This window comes from Typopeltis vanoorti, chromosome 1, assembly GCF_054136105.1.
Source record: "Typopeltis vanoorti isolate ZY-2024b chromosome 1, IOZ_Tvanoo_1.0, whole genome shotgun sequence".
Taxonomy (NCBI): Eukaryota; Metazoa; Arthropoda; class Arachnida; order Uropygi; family Thelyphonidae; genus Typopeltis; species Typopeltis vanoorti.
The window spans coordinates 78,746,435-78,763,497 of record NC_143549.1 but is presented as its reverse complement, the minus strand read 5'-3'; the positions used below and the strand labels follow the sequence as shown (position 1 = coordinate 78,763,497).

General features: G+C 33.1%; 1 protein-coding gene across 1 annotated transcript in view; it reads left to right on the top strand.

Moving 5' to 3' along the window:
• LOC150110121 (uncharacterized) overlaps nucleotides 1-17,063 on the top strand; it is a 443,476-nt gene that overhangs the window by 141,749 nt on the left and 284,664 nt on the right. The window contains 1 exon segment of the mRNA XM_090397974.1: nucleotides 3,641-3,950. Within this exon segment, the coding sequence (XP_090254100.1) occupies nucleotides 3,641-3,950 (310 nt within the window).

Genomic DNA, 17,063 nt, shown 5'->3' with positions numbered 1-17,063 from the left:
CTGACACAATGAAAAATAAAAAGTTGGTCCTTGGACCAAATGGTCCAATGTCAGTCATGCATCAAGTTTAATTGTTTTAACATGACTGTTTTTGAATTTTTAATTGTTAAAATTCAAAAACAGTCATACATCAAGTTTAAAAATTTAAATTTATATAAATGATATAGAATTGTATCAGCTTCATATCTTGTGGATGTTTGATATTGCAAGAATCACAGGAGAAACTGTGACTATACTTTTCTATGACTGTATGGCTCGACATTCTCTCACAATCTTCCATGGTTCTCCTTCTCTTACTCTATACTTACTCAGAAAGAATTTTCAAATTCATGGTATAAATCAGTTTTCATTGCCTTCCCAAAACTAGGAAGAAATCCAACACAAGTAAACACTTCTTACCTATCACTCACCATGACTTTGTAAGATATTGGTTAGACTTATGTGGTATTTAGGAAGCAATGATCTTTTCTGTGCTACACATTGTGGCTTCTGTAGGCACCAGCTGACATTGGACCGTTTGGTTCACCTAAAATCATCTATAAGAGATACATACCTGAAACATCAGATTTCAGAAATGCATCTCTTATATATGCTTCTTTCTTTGTACGTTTTTCTTGACATGGAAAAAGTTTATGACACTGCTTGGTGATATGGTATATTAAAAGAACCTCTATAATATGTGTATCAGGAGCATCTTCCTGTTTTTATTAAAAAATTATCTCTCTAGCTAAATCTTTTGAGTGCTCTGTATGATTTTACAATTTTTCTGTTATTCTTGTAATTTGAGTCACTGAAAGAGAACTTCAAAAATCAGTTGTCGTATAGAAAGTTTTTTTTTTTAATTTTTTTTCACTTGGTTACAAATTAAACTTACCAAGAAATTCTATTCTTGTTTCATCATTAAGAATATTAAGGCATTGATGTGAAGTCATCAGTCTCTATATAAAAGATCAAATTAAAAAAAGAAAAAAAATGAAACATATTTGAGATTCAAGAAAATGTTCTGATGCTTTTTCATATTGATATATAACTTTTTTGCAACAACAAAAATCCCATATTTAATGTTATTACATTAACCATATATACTTCTGGTTTCACCAGGCTTTTACTGTGATTTGATTTTGTACAATCCTACATCTGAATAATAAACACTTTAATGCAGTTTTCATAGAATTAATTACAAATAATAGGATTAATATTTTTCACTGAATGTTTTTCGTTGCTATGAAAATTTGTACTTTTTATAAAAATATGCTTATCTTGTATTATTCATGCATCTGTTTCTCTGTATGTTCTGCTTTTGAGATTTACTATATTTTAATTTTAGACATTTATAAATCAGAAGTGACACCATTTCCTGATATTTTTCCTCAATGTGTGTGTGTGGGGGGGTATACAGGATATGCCACTACATAATTTTGTTAGCATAAACTTCCAATCTGCTATTTTCTTCTAGATTTATCTGTTGTTTAACAAGTTCCCAATTTGTCAGATATACTAGTTTCTGATTCTGTTGTTTATTTTGATAATTTAATTTGCCATTTTCATTAAAAATTGTGCTGAAATAACTAAAATGTATTAGTTGTTCCTTTGAGAATTCAATTGATGTTTTTGTATTTGGTAACACTTCATAATGCGATCCATGTAGATTTTACCTTCGTTGTAATTCGTCGAATTACAACGAAGGTAAAATGTACTGTTGTCGTGCACCTGATTTTTACATCAAACTATCTTCTGCTATCTCTTTATATCTTGACCATTTGTCCTTAAAATGAACATATTTCCTGGCAACAGCCCTTATTTGGCTAGAACTGATGTTCTTCCCCAGATTTAATTTCTCTTCCAACTTTGTCTCAGTCTCTTCTTCTTCAGTATGCTTATATGCAGGGTATTTTACATGGAACTTTCATTAGGGAAGTTCCTTTATAATTCTTACATTCAGTTTTATTTCCCTGTTTATAAAGGAGTAGTACTATGAGAGCTCTTCTTTGCCAGGAATTTGACCTTCTCACTTAAATGTATTATTTGCTCTTTCTATTCTTGACTTTTTTTTTCTGTTCTTTATACCATCATTACTGGGACCTAATGTCCTGCTATTGTGGACATCTGAAAAGGGGATCCTGTTGGGGCATGCACTGGTTTGGTCTCTGCTTCAGCAAGATGAATAGTCTTGGATAGCTAGCTGTGATGAGTCAGCTAGTGTGCTTGCCTGCAAGAATCAAATAGAGGATTTTTCATATCCGTTCGCTGCTTAAAATGTTTGGTCAGGAGTATATAAAAGTATACAAAAGCCTTTATTTGGGTGGAATGTGCTCTCTGGGACAAATGAAGCAGTCAGGGGAGAGATATGGACTGCTAACAAGAAAGATCAAAGTAAAATACAGGTGGCAAAAATGAATTTTTTATGAACAGTTAAAGGATTCACAAAATTAGACTATATAAACAATTTAAAATATTAGAGGAGATCGAGGTATTTACAATGTGAATGAAAAGATCAAGAAACAAGAGAGGAATGCAAAGAACAGTTATATAGGATGGAAAGATAGAAACACAAAAAGAGAGAGAGAGAAAAACCAGCTGCATGATAGACAGTAAAGTTATAAAGAGACAAATGTTTATCCTCGATGAGAAGATGATGACAAAGGATTAATTTGTACTTGTATGTTATAAATATCTTTGTGTGTATGTGTATTTTATTTTATTTTTGACTCCCACCAGCGAAAGGTTATAAATCCATGGTATAATCCCCTGTGGGTGTCCTAATGATTTTTTATAATTTTATATTTATTTTATTGTAATTATTTATTTGCATTTTTATTTTTTTACATGATCTGAAAATGCTGCTCTAGTTTAGGCCACTTCAGGTCTCTAGTAAGCAGGGCGATGAAATTCATCTCCCAACAAACAACATTTACAAAAGTCCTTGTTCATGGTGGTGAGATTCAAATCTGCAGCCTATAGGTTGGAGAATGACACACTAAGTACTTAATGAATAAATATGTTAATATCTTGTACCCAAGATGTTATTTACTAATTTAGCCATTTATTTTTACTGTAATGTGACCCTAGTTGCTCTGTGTCAATAAACATCAAACCTACCTCCCTGCCTACATTTATTCATATGTATAAAATATTTCAAGTATGTTAAAAATGTATAAAATTAAGCATTGTTTTGAGTTTTTCTAAGCTTTCATTTTGTTTGAGTTCATGCATATACTCAAGGCTTGACAAATATGTTTGCCCACTACCCATGGTGAGTAGCTTTTATTAGCTGGTGAACAGCTGCAAATGGGACAAAATAGACTGTTTTTAATTTAATTTAAAAAAAAAAACTTCTACAACTACAGTACAGCATTCTTAATCTTTATGGACTGTTGACTTATTGGGAAATCGCATTAAGAGGGGGAAAAAAGGTTAATTCTTGGATAAGTATGTTTATTGCATGGCAAGTAAGGTTTTGCATAATTTGCTGAACCCTGCTTTAATAAATACTTAATGTTACTAAATGATTGTGTCTTCACTAGGTATTACCAGTGCAACTTTTTCTAGTTAGTAAGTTAATGTCAGTTACTGTTTAAAGATTGAATGCTTTTGTTAGTAGCAGGAGATTTATTAAACTATGCTCATTTATCTTTATTAGGCCCTTACAGGCATAATCATGGAAGAAGATGTTCGAATAGTAGCCCTGGTTATTCGTAATCAAATTGCTTCCTTAATGAGAGAAAGGCAACAATACCTGCATCATCATCAACAGCAGCAGCAGCAGCAGCAAACTGCTCAAGCTCAGCTACACCAAGATCATATTCAAATGATTTCACAATCTCAATTACAGGATGGGTCAACATTTTCTTCTCAGCAACTTCAGGTTCAGCCCGATAACCAAGGGACTACAGACACTGTATCTATTCAAAGTTCCCAACCAAGTATAGCAACAGAATGTTATCAGCCAAGTAAGTATGACTGATGATTTTGGTGAAATATGTATAGGGCGTTTTTTATTGACTCTGTGAATATTTTTACGATAAAAGCTGTCTAAAATGATCATAATTAAAATAATTAAAAAATGGTATTTTAAGCAGGTGATCATTAAGCATGGTGTGTTATACAAGAATATTAGTTCATAAAGATAAACAATAAAACTGGAATTCAAATCATAAAGTGGTAGTATGGAAGAACAAACTTTTAAGTCAGGGAGTATACAATGTAATAAAATAATATGAAGAGTGAATTAAAAGTAGAATGGCAGGATGTGGGGAGACATAAAAGTTATATTATGAAGAGATGGTTTTGCATACAGTACATTGTGCAGTGTTATATTGTCGATTGCATAGTTGGATAGTGTTGCTTTGTTCTCAGACACAATGGAGTTCCTCAGACTCCATTGTTTGTAGTGTATTATGTCTTATTTAACACAAATGAAAATTATTTTTATGATTACAGTTTAGAGATAGTATTTCAAGCTTTTACCCAGACTACTTTGTGTCAATATGGTTGATATCAGAGACTACTCTTTCTGATCTGTGCTGTAGTGTGTGTGTGTGTGTGTGTTTCAAAGTTGCAATTCATTTTAATAACAACAACATTTTATAAAATGAGTTACACGACTTTTATTCTCTTTGTGAAAACAAAGACAAATTAATTATAACATTAAAAGTATATTCCACATCCGAGTATTGCATTACAGTAAACGGGAAGAGGAATATACATTTTATTAATCCTATTTCTTTCCACTTTTTTATTTTTATTAAGATTGCTTAATACATAAGTTACCTAATAAAAAAAAAAAATAATGTGGTGTATCTGAATGATCCTCATAAGATACTTCACAGATGCCAGTTCTGTTAACTAGTGCCCATGGAAATATCTGTAGAAGAAACACAATCTAGAAATTGTCTGTGAGATACTGTCAATGAGAGAGAGAGAGAGAGAAGGATTGTCAATCATCCAAAACTGCCTTCTTCTTGGATAGCATTAAGAATTTTTAAGAGGTTTTTAGGTGCACTACCAAAAACGTTTCTAAAATTCAAATGTAAGGCAAGCTTAAAACGTCTTCTGTCTACAAAAATAAAAGCCTAAATGGAATGCTTATAAATGCATGCATTTATTAACAAATAAATATTACTTCTTACTTAGGGCAGTATTCTGAGGGTGGGTAGATTTGTCATTTGTATAGGGTTAGTAGTTAGACAGATGAAAGTAATATTCTGATTGAACAGCATGCCAAGTTTTTTCGGAAGCCAAGGATGTTATTGAAGCGAGTTTGTGTGAGGAAAGGCTGGAGATAAATGTCAGTCCAAGAAGAGAGAGCTAGTCTTGACATTAAGTTGAGAATTATCAGTGCTAAGGAGAGAACTAAGCACACTTTTTAGTGAGAAGAAAGATAAATTGTGTTTTGGAAGCACAAAAACAGAAAACACAAAATTGTGTTTTCCTTTTTTCCTTATACAGTTGACCCTTGAACTGTGTGTCCACTTATATGCAGATTTTTTTCAATAAATATACTGGAAAATGTTTTGAAGATTTGCGACAATTCGAAAAACTCGCAGAAGAACCACATAGCGTAGAAATATCAAAAACATTAAGAAAGAAGTATGTCATGAATTTGTTATATCGATTTCTACCATAAAATATACACAGATCTATTATAAAAAGTTAAGATTTGTCAAAATTTCACACATACAGAGTAGGTGGTGCAATTCGCAGTCAAGATAAATGTAAACAAACATAAAGTCTCACTATTAAATCATCACTGCATGAAATTAACTGTTATTAATTTGTTAAATTTATTTAATTAGAATAAAAGAAAAATTTTATAATGATTCATTCATTAATGTATAGGCCAGGCTACTGTATCGATCATATGTACGCAGCAATCATATTGATGCCTGTTCATTATCAGTGCATGAATCGCTATACCTGTAAATAAATATGAATTTCTTTTTCATATTATCTTCTCATTTTTGATATGTAATGTTAGTAATACGTAAAACATCTACACTGTTTTGTATCATATAAGACAATGTTGATGTAGGTAATGACAGACAGATGATTCATCTTGTAAACAGATGATGTAAATAAACTTGCGGTATTGATAAATACAGTACAGTACTGTAAATGTATTTTCTCTTCCTTATGATTTTCTTTTTTCTTTTCTCTAGCTTACTTTATTGTAAGAATACAGTATATAATACATATAACATACAAAATATGTGTTAATCAACTATTTATGTTATTAGTACAGCTTCCAGTCAACAGTAGGCTATTATAATCAAGTTTTTGGGGAGTCAAAAGTTATTATTAGTCAAAAGTAAAAGAAAAAAGATTTTCTTTTTTCTTTTCTCTAGCTTACTTTATTGTAAGAATACAGTATATAATACATATAACATACAAAATATGTGTTAATCAACTATTTATGTTATTAGTACAGCTTCCAGTCAACAGTAGGCTATTATAATCAAGTTTTTGGGGAGTCAAAAGTTATACGTGGATTTTCTAACGTGGGGGTGCTCTTACCCCCCCCCCCCCACATTGTTCAAGGTCATCTGTAATCAGTTTCATGAAGTGATTCCATTAGAAGTGAATTTATAATTTAAACCTATTCTTCCTAAGTGAATGCATCAAATGTGCTTCTTCCAAAGTCCAAAGTCTGCAAATTTTAGACAATTTTTTACTTGTCATTACATTCGTGACATCTGCAAGGAGAGCACCAGTCTAAAACAATATATGTTCTCATTTCCAAACTGATCCTGATCCATTAGTTGTCGGGTCTTTCTGATTAAGTTTGGTCTTCCTCAGGATCTTAGTCTTGCCTCTTTTTGTCTAAAACGATTTCCCCCCCCCCCCTGATCTTTCATCTCTAATTCTGTTTGTGCTCAAAACATTTTGAATTAGTTCTTTACCCATTTTTGGATATTAATGTTTTTGAAAAAATGTTATTTTTAATATGGTTTTGCCATTGATGGGAACTATTTATTCCTCTCGTTTTCTTCAAAAGTTTCATATCTGAGATCTCCAATCTTTGATCATCTGTGTTTGTTTGTGATTTAACTTTCTGATTCATGTTAATATTTCTTTCCATCAGCTAGTATGATGGAAAGTATGACTTTCCATCATACTAGCCTTTATCTATTTCCATATTTGCTGTCTTCATTGCAACTTGTGTCTAAATAGCAAAGATGTGGAACTTGTTCTATAGGTTCACTCATGGAAACATGTTTCATGCTTACTTGCTTATTTTCATAGTATTTCATATAAAATCCTTTCCCCTCCCAACAGTAATTTTAGTATTTTATTGCCATTTTTCGTGTTATCATAAAAATTATTTAAATTGACAGGACTATGAATACTTCTTCTGGAGTAAAGAGTTAATTTAATATCTTGTGATTTAGATATTTTAATACCACTTTGCTTAATAATACTTAAGATTACATGTAATTTTGAAGATGCCATACAGCCCTGCATTACGCCTGATTAACATCAAATCATCTTCCTATTCTCTGCTGATTTGCAGCTAATCAACTCTTCTATAAATATCGTGTTTTACAGTTTTTCTCTTAGCCACCTTATCATGCTTCTTCACGATCAACAGAACTTAGAGATCCTTATTATACTCCTGTTTTCTCAATTATTTGTCACATAAATTTTAGTAAAGAATGTCAAGATACTGTACATTTTTGCCTGAATCCAGTTTATTTCCTCCAAGATCCCTAGCATCATCATCAGTTTTTCATGGCATAATATCCCCAATATAATATATCTATGGATATCTGATTGCACTAAAATGCATTGAATTGATAGCCATTATCATTTATCCTCTCCAGCCTATTCAGATCATTTTGTTCCATGGGGCACACTACTGGTCACCTTAAAGCTGGTAGATTCACACTCTTGTATATCACTTTTGGATCATGTCTATTAGCCACTCATTTATTCAAGCTAATTGTTTATATTCCAATCCCATATTATCCAGTTTATGCAACAGCCTCTCATGTGGTATCCTGTGAAATACCTTAGCAAAATCAAACATTATCACAGTGTATCCATTCCCTTTATCCAACTCATTCGTGACATTCTTATAAAATATGAGGGGATTGATAAATCGACCTCCCTTTAGTAAACTCGTACAGTTATTTGCAAAGTATAGTTTGACAGGTCTTCTCATTTCTGTATGCAAGTTCTTCCAACTTCTCTAAAATCACCACCATTCCAGAGATGTTGGTAGTTGAACACATTGATTTTGCAATGCCTTTGTGCAACAGAACTATCATACACTCTTTCTGTTCCTTTGGGATCTTTCCTGAACTGAGATTCAAGTTATACAAACATGTCAACGGCCAAGCTGGTTCTGCTGAACATTCCTTTAGTGTATGTGCTTATATCCCATTTGTCCCTATTGCCAAATTCTTATCCAAGTTATGCAACAGCTCTTCAACCTCGTTTTCATGCACCTGTAACTCTTCATCCAATATAGCAGTAGCACTGTGCACCGTGTTACATACACCTGGTCGATATATCTTAGCAAAGTGGACACTCATTAACTGAACAATCTCATTAGCTTCTGACACTTGAGTACCATCTGCATTCAATAAAGTTATTCTTTCACATTCATTCTTTCTTTTGCTTGTGGCATAACGATAAAATTCTTTTGGGTTGCCTTTAGCCTGCACAGCCAGCTTCCTTTTCATACTCTGGTTTAGTTTTCTATACAATACTCTTAGTTAAGAGTATTGCATGGCAAGAAAATTCTGGCTTTCTTGTTATATATTTCATAACTCTTTTCACTCTTATTCTCACAATATTCCTTCCACATCATCTTCTTTGTGGGTTTCTTACTTAATAAGATTACACATTCATTTCACTTCCCCAAGTATTTGTTTTGAACTAGGGACATGTTCTGATACTGCCTCATTTCAAAGCTTCCCTTTGAAACGAGGCAGTATTGCTGATTATCCTTCCAATTCAGTTAACTGTTACCATGGAACTAAAGTTAATATTGTCCTGAGTTTGTCATAAATTCCAGCTTTGTATTTCAGCATATAACTTGCCCTAATCGAGCATCCATATACAGGGTGTTCGGGATAAATTTGACAGTTTCGTAAGGAAAAAGAAAATCTTTGTATCTATTAAATTTAATGAATTGACAAAAAAACATTACAGGCAGAGTTAATTACAATACTATCAACAAGATTTACTCAAAATAACCACCATTAGCATCGATCACAGCTTCAATTCTGCTTCGGAACCTCGAACAAGCTGATGCTACAGTCTCCCTGGGAAGGGCCGCAAAAACTGTTTTAATTTTATCCATTAACTGGGCTTTTGTATTACTGGAAGTGCGATTGGTGTCTTTTTCAACTGCGCCCCATACAAAATAATCCATGGGGTTAAGGTCTGGGGAGTTTGGAGGCCAAACATTTGGACTGGTGAAGTCGTAGAAATTTTCAGACAACCATTTTTGACTTTTCCCAGAGGTGTGGCAAGGGGCCGAATCCTGCTGCCATACATACGGCCTACCATTGGCTACCCTTGTTATCCAGGGCTTGACTACAGTTAGCAACTCCACGAACAAAGCCCGAATTCCAATGCCAGGGTTCTTCAACACCTGTTCCTGCAGATTTGCGAGGAATTCTGCTGTACGAACGCAATCAGATCGTCTGCTAGGGATCTTTCTTCTTGCTACATCCTCGTAGTCACCATTGCAAGTCTCTAGTTCATGCCTGATTGTTTTTACTGTATTCAGGGAGCATTGGGCAGCAGTCGTAATATCCTTATTTTGATGGCGGGCACGAATCATCATGATACAAGTTATTCTCTTCCATGATTCAGGTGGGTTCCAGCTATCCATCCTTTCTGACATCTTGTATATGAATGAAGAAGGGTCCAAACTTTTAAATGAAGAGAAGTGTGTGTTAATACATGTAACTTACGGAAAAATATAATTAATTATAAATATGTCAAATTTATCCCGAACACCCTGTAGTTGGCTACTTCCCAGAACACAATGGCACAATATCAAGATTTATGCAAGTATAAATCCTGGTATGGGATGGAACTTGCTATGTGCTTCCTCTAGCTCCTCCCCCACCACCACTAATGTTTTCTTTGGAGTCTGAAATAAGTCTCCGTGGTTTGGTTCATCTTTATAGACTCTGTGATTCACCTCTGACAGTTCGTTTTACTTTCATTATTTTTGATATGTTAGCAGACATTATTATTTTTGATGGATTTTTTGTGCATCCACTAAGCAGGGTGGTCGTCTTATTCTGAGTAATAGTAGCTTATGGTAAAAATAAGCTATATACCAAATAAGACTGAAAAAATGTATATGCTTTAATACTACCCTAAATAAATCCCTCTCATCGTAATATCTAGCACATTCTACTATTTAGATGAAATCTACCAAAACTTTTGTTGGTTGTTCACTATCTTAGTAGGCTCAGTTAAGTACTTTGCTTTATTTTATGATAAGTGAAAGCTATATACCAAATATTTTTTTCTTTAAACATAAAATGTTTTTTTTTTTTTTTTTAATATATATTTTTTATGAAAGTGGAATGTGAGCAAGTAGGAGGTGGGTTGCAGTTTAGAAGAATGCTTGATAGATATTGTTTTGATCATCCTGACCTGAATGTAAACTTGGACTTGCACAAATTATCCTGAAAGGGCTATGGAAAAAACTAAGTTTTTTAAAAATTTTACATAATGTACTTACATTACTTCCTTATACCTAAACAGTCTTTAGTAAGCAGACAGTCCATAATCTATCCATGTACCTTCTTTGGTCTCACTTTGTTTACTGTTGAACATGGATGTGCTGTGTATTTGTATTCGTACACTTCATTTTTAGTGCTTTTGTATGCTGTGATAGAGTATATAGTTGTGAAAACAGGAACAGAAAAGGAAAAAGAGAAAATCCATGCTTAATGAAAAAGTCGCTACCAAAACTGCTTTAGAAATGAAAATTATAAAGAAATATGAAGGTGGACAAAGATTAATGGCCATAGTCCAGGTACTGTGTGCTCATTGTGGGGCTGCTTGCCTTGTTCTCATAATATCAACAATAAATGTAGTTGTGAAGGTGCCTGTATGAAGGAAAACATGAAAAGATATGCTTCTTTAAAATCAATAATAATAACAAATAAAAAAAAAGAAAAAAGAAAGTGTTCTAGGGCTATCTTGAAACATACTGAAAGAGATGACATTTGCATTCTATGAGGTTTCAGCTGGAATGGCAATAGCATGATTGGAGAATATGAGTCCTAATGCATCATGGTTGTTAAAAGCAGAGAGAAATAGATTAGCCAGATATCAAGGAATTCACGGAGAGAAGAAAGAAGCCACTGTTAGTTATTTTTTAAAGAAGGTCAAAACGCCAAGTTAATTATTACTCTTCTTTCCCAGTTTTCTCATACTGCATTTATATTGTATTGTATTACATAATAATTACTCACTGAATTCTAATTTTGCATGCATCCTGCAAATGAAAGTAACAGAAATAATATGTGAAATGCGTTGATGTACTTCTCTATATACATGCTGTAAATACATAAGCAGTAGAGTGGGATTAATGAATGAAATGGGTTTAATCTTACTTATGCAAAATTTGTCTGTGTTATGTAACATTTGCTGAATATCACTTTTACATAGGTCAGGGTTTGGCTTTATTTTTATTGCTGATGTTGCTATTATTGCATTGCTGGACTTTTGAAAGCTGTTTCTACATTAGAGCCAACTGCCTGCTTTCTCAGTACTTGGCATTATGAAAGTATAGAATATTGTACTTTCGTAATTAATGTTATTAGCATGAAGAAAAGTATAAAAGAAGAAATTCTTCTGGATAAGTAAGTAGCCTAATGATCATTTCATTAAGCAGATTCACATGGTTGATTTTCCAAGTGGATAGTGTCTCTGCTTTTCAATCTACTGACCATAGATTTTAATTGCACTGTTGCATTGGATGCCTATCTTCAGATGGTAGACAGATATCATTAACTGGTATTAGACCTCTACTCTACTCTGCTCTATTTAGTGGAGGTGTAAGTCTGAAATGAAATGCTTCCACATTTGGTCTTTAAAGCAGGGTTCATGGATTATCTGACCTTTAGCCCACCCATAATACATTTAAACTTATAAAACTCATAGATGGAAGTGATATTAAAACAAACAACAAAAACAAAAAAAAAACCAGGATATATAGCATTTGACTAATATACAACTTAATAATCTCACATAAGAAGCAATTTCAAGTAGTGATATGGGTAAATATTTCAGATATGAATAATTGGATGCATTTATCTCCATTTTCCAATGGGATGAATTGGAGGAGTTTCTGGAGTTATAAAAGACAACTGATAAAAAAATTTGGTTTTTAGAGCAGGGTTCATGGATTATCTGACCTTTAGCCCACCCATAATACATTTAAACTTATAAAACTCATAGATGGAAGTGACATTAAAACAAACAACAAAAACAAAAAAAAAAACAGGATAACTATAGCATTTGACTAATATACAACTTAATAATCTCACATAAGAAGCAATTTCAAGTAGTGATATGGGTAAATATTTCAAATATGAATAATTGGATGCATTTATCTCCATTTTCCAATGGGATGAATTGGAGGAGTTTCTTAATCTGCAACAAATAACATGTGAGTGACATTAAAAAGAAGACCGCAGACTTGTAGTGCCCATCCTCAAAGAACATCATATATGATAAATTGGCAAGCATCCTCCATGCCATACTTAAAAGAGAATTACTTTGACAAGTTGTTCAAGGAGTCCTTTGGGGTCATTTGCTCAAAAGGCACACTAAATAGAAACCAAGGAATGATCCTTCACTATGTAGAAAGTTTTTTACCTTGGGTATATATTATGTTAAAGATACCAAGCAATTTTATAAGCTAGGTTTTTTAATCCTTTTTCCCAAGTAAGCAAAAAGACAAGTAAGTCAAGTTTGCAGTTGCACATAGTGCAACGCGTGGTAAAGGTGGAGCAAGCTCTGATCACTTTCCTTAGAGTTTTCCCCTAATGCAAAGCACATTTCCTTGCGGAAATGTATGATGCTGTGCATTAAGGCAGTGTTTCCCAACCTGTGGTCTGCAGACCCCCGGGGGTCCGCGAGTAATTCAAAGGGAGTCCGTGGGATAGTTTATTTTCATTAAAATTTATCTTATCATGTTGCTCACACCTGGCCTAATTGATATGTTCATATTCTTCCGAATATCTCCGTTTATAACAGTATTACATTGTCCTAAATGACACATTTAGTGTTGTAAAATTGTAATTTATTACTTCATCTTTATGATATGTAAAATATCATAAAGATAATATTTTATTGGGATCGCGGTGAATTAATTCGCTACGGGGGGGTCTGCAATATATTAACATTCGCTACGGTGGGGGGGGGGGGGTCCGCGACTTAAAAGGTTGGGAAAGACTGCATTGAGGTAATGGTCACTACCCATACCACTTTCGACCTTTATTGAGGTCTCGTCAGTGGGAGCCAGACCTAAAAAGAGCCAAGAGTGAAGTAATACAGAGCTTATAAATATTTTACCTAAACAAGTTGCCATAAGGTGCTTTGACCTCATGAGGTCAAAGCACCTTATGGCAACTTGTTTAGGTAAAATATTTATAAGCTCTGTATTACTTCACTCTTGGCTCTTTTTAGGTCTGGCTCCCACTGACGAGACCTCAATAAAGGTCGAAACCGGTATTGAGTAGTGACCATCACCTTAATGCATAGCATCATACATTTCCGCAAGGAAATGTGCTTTGCATTAGGGGAAATTTATAAGGAACGTGATCAGAGCTTGCTCCACCTTTACCACGAGTTGCCTAGTGTTGCACTACATGCAACCGCAAACTTGACTTACTTGTCTGTTTGCTTACTTGGGAAAAAGGATTAAAAAACCTAGTTTATAAAATTGCTTGGTATCTTTAAGATCCTTCACTATATTTGGAAATCATTAATTAATGTGTAAAATTAAAGGCCTGTCCTATGCCAGCAATCACCTCTGTATGTGATTGCTGGCAATCGCATACAGAGGATACAGAAAAATGGAGAGACTGCATGTAACATGCCTAATGATACTTGTGATTAGACTATCATTCCAGTCTTTTCAACTGTAGATATTAACTGCTATTAGAAAACATTTAATTTTTTGCAGTTTTTTTTATATTTTTTTTATTTATGTTAAGTAACCTTCTGATGATGCTGTTAGTCATATAGACAGTAAAACATGTAGAGAAATAATCTAGTATAAGTAAACAATCACATATGAGTTAAAAACATGATTATTATCATTCAGGCAAATCTACTTGTAGGGAATTGCAAAAATGTATGGTCTTGATAGGGAGATAAAGAAACCAGTACGTTCCTTAGAAAAACTTAAATAGAAGAAAGTATCACTTTCCAACAGACTTAATCACTTTAAAACATTTTTTAAAAAAAGTAATGAAGTCTAAATAAAAAAATATGGTGTGTTAAACTTCCGAAGATTTCGGAAACATCAAATTCGTTGACCTTCTGTCCAACAGCCAAAGCTAGCTACCAGCACTAGGGGGTACCCCCCCCCCTTTTTTTTTTTTTTCTTTTCTTTTTTTTTTTTTTTTTTTTTTATATATGTAGCTTCCACCACAAAAAAAAAAAGTTTCTATTAACTGAAGGGCATTTATGTTGTGGATGGATTTTTTTTTTTATTACACACACACACATACATGGTGAGGGGGGGTTGGAAAGTTCTGATAACCACCAGAACAAAAATAATATTAAAGCAACTGATATAACCACAAGAAAGAACATATCTTAAAACTCTTTAATCCCCATTTTTCATCAAATTGTAATAATTTGTTCTTTTTCTTTTTCTTTTAAGATATATAAGAAGGCATAAAATTAATTTTTGTCTCTAGAGTAGGGTTTTGTAAAAAATAAAACCTCTAGAGACCAAATGTGGAACTTTCTCAGGTCAGTTTAGGCCTTCAATAGCAGGGCAATGGTCTCACACTGAGTGATGAAATTTCTTAGGATTTTAGTTTTCTAATGTCTTTCACTTATTGTTTGTGTGTTTCTGTGTGTACTATTTACAAGTTGTATAATGTTTCCCAGAGGATGTTTCTGTGTAGAGACAAAATATTGCAATTATTAAACCTGTGTTTAATTATTTCTTTGCACTGTTTTCATTCTTTTAAACCTAATCATGAAAAGCTGAGAAGAAAGAAAAAAAAATGATTGTTTAATTTTGCAGAGTCTGCAGATTATGCTCTTTGGAAATATATCGGATGGGATGATTTCCAAAAGACAGTAGTAGAAGGAGCCAATAAAGAGTAGTACAACCTTGCTCTGTGACTTTTGAGTTGAACTATGAAGAAGTGCTGAATAGCTGCTGCTCATATTTTAATGGCTTTAAGTGAATGGAAGAATTACAGATGCCAGATCTGTCAAGGAGCCCTCCTTGGCTCAGTTGATATAGATGATGTTCTTTTGTTGGAAAGGGCTGAGTTTGAATCCTCTCTAGGACATAAAGAATCTTTATAAGAACTTTTCAGCTGATAGTGAGTTAGCCATTGCCATATAGAGGTGGTAAGATATTTTTTTCCTATAAGGTAACACACTGTTCAGATGATATACACACACATGCAGTTGACAAGCATAGCACAAATCCTATGCAGATAGGATTCATCATCCTATCAGAGCATTAAGTCTCTAAAGCTGAAAATATTTTGAACAGTCTTGTATACAACACGTATTCTGGTATCCTAGTATTCTGGTTAATTTCATTCTTATTTCATCTTCTGCTTATATTTTAGGCTTGAGTAATAAGAATGAAATTAACCAGAATACTAGGCTGTTGTATATAAGACTGTTAAAAATATTTTCAGCTTTGGATCTAAGTTTGGTTTAAAAAAAAAAGAAGTTGATCAGTAAGTAGTGACCTTAGATTTGAGAGTTTTAGAAAAATTAGGGGAATAAATAGATGAATGTACAACAAATTATTTTCAAAAAGGAATTTAGCATTAAGGAATATGAGGAATTATTTCTGCAGTACTAAGGAATGGTTAGCAGTGTTCCATTCCAGGATGGTAGGAACAAGACTAAGACCAAGATCTAAGTGGGCTGATAAAGTTAGAAATGCCTTAGAAGATTGAAATATAAGATCAGGCAGTAATGGAGTTTTGACAAATAAGATTACTTTGGAAAAAAATTGTTGAGTGGACATGAGTAATGCAAACTGAATCATTTTGTGCTATCATGTATAGTCTTGAGGGTACATATCAGCAATTTGGCAACTGTGATGAAATAAGTAATTTTATTGCAATAAAGTCTCATTCATGAACAGAATGTTCATGAATGAGATATTAACAGTGAGTCTTTTGATCATAAATCCTCAATAAACTGAGGAAGAAAGAGAGAGAAAGCAAATAGGGAGAGAGGAAAGGAAGTAATAATCACTATCAGTTTTGAATACAAAATTTGTTGTTATAGAGAGATATTTCTACAGAGTAAATGTCAAAACCATTTGATCTCGCATGCCTGCTGACTAAGTTAAAGTTAAATAAACATCTGTTCTCTGGTAGTTTAAAAATAAAACTTTCTTTAGAAACTTGAAAAAGGAATTTTTTACTGCTGGAAACTTGAAAAAAGAAATAACAAAGAAATGGTAAAGTAAAATTTTCCATTGATTTTTATTTCTTAGATATTCAAGAACATCTTTAGACTTCATCGCTGAGAATCCTGAATAATAACAAATAACAGAGTGCTGGTCTTATCTGTTAGGTCAATGAACTGTTAAAGATCATCATCATCATGCATATCAAGGATTTAGGCCTAGCATAAATCCTTGATAAGATATATCAATAGCATAAATCCGTTTAAGAGGACGTCCTGGTTTTCTTTTTCCTAATGGTTTGTACTTTAAGGTTTGTTTTGGTAATCTTTCTGTTTTCATTCTTTGAATGTGTTCCATCCATTTATGTTTATATTTTTTAATTTTTTCTATTGCTGGTTCTTGGTTTAATTCTTTCATAATTTCTTCATTTCTTTTGTGATCAAATAGGGTATAC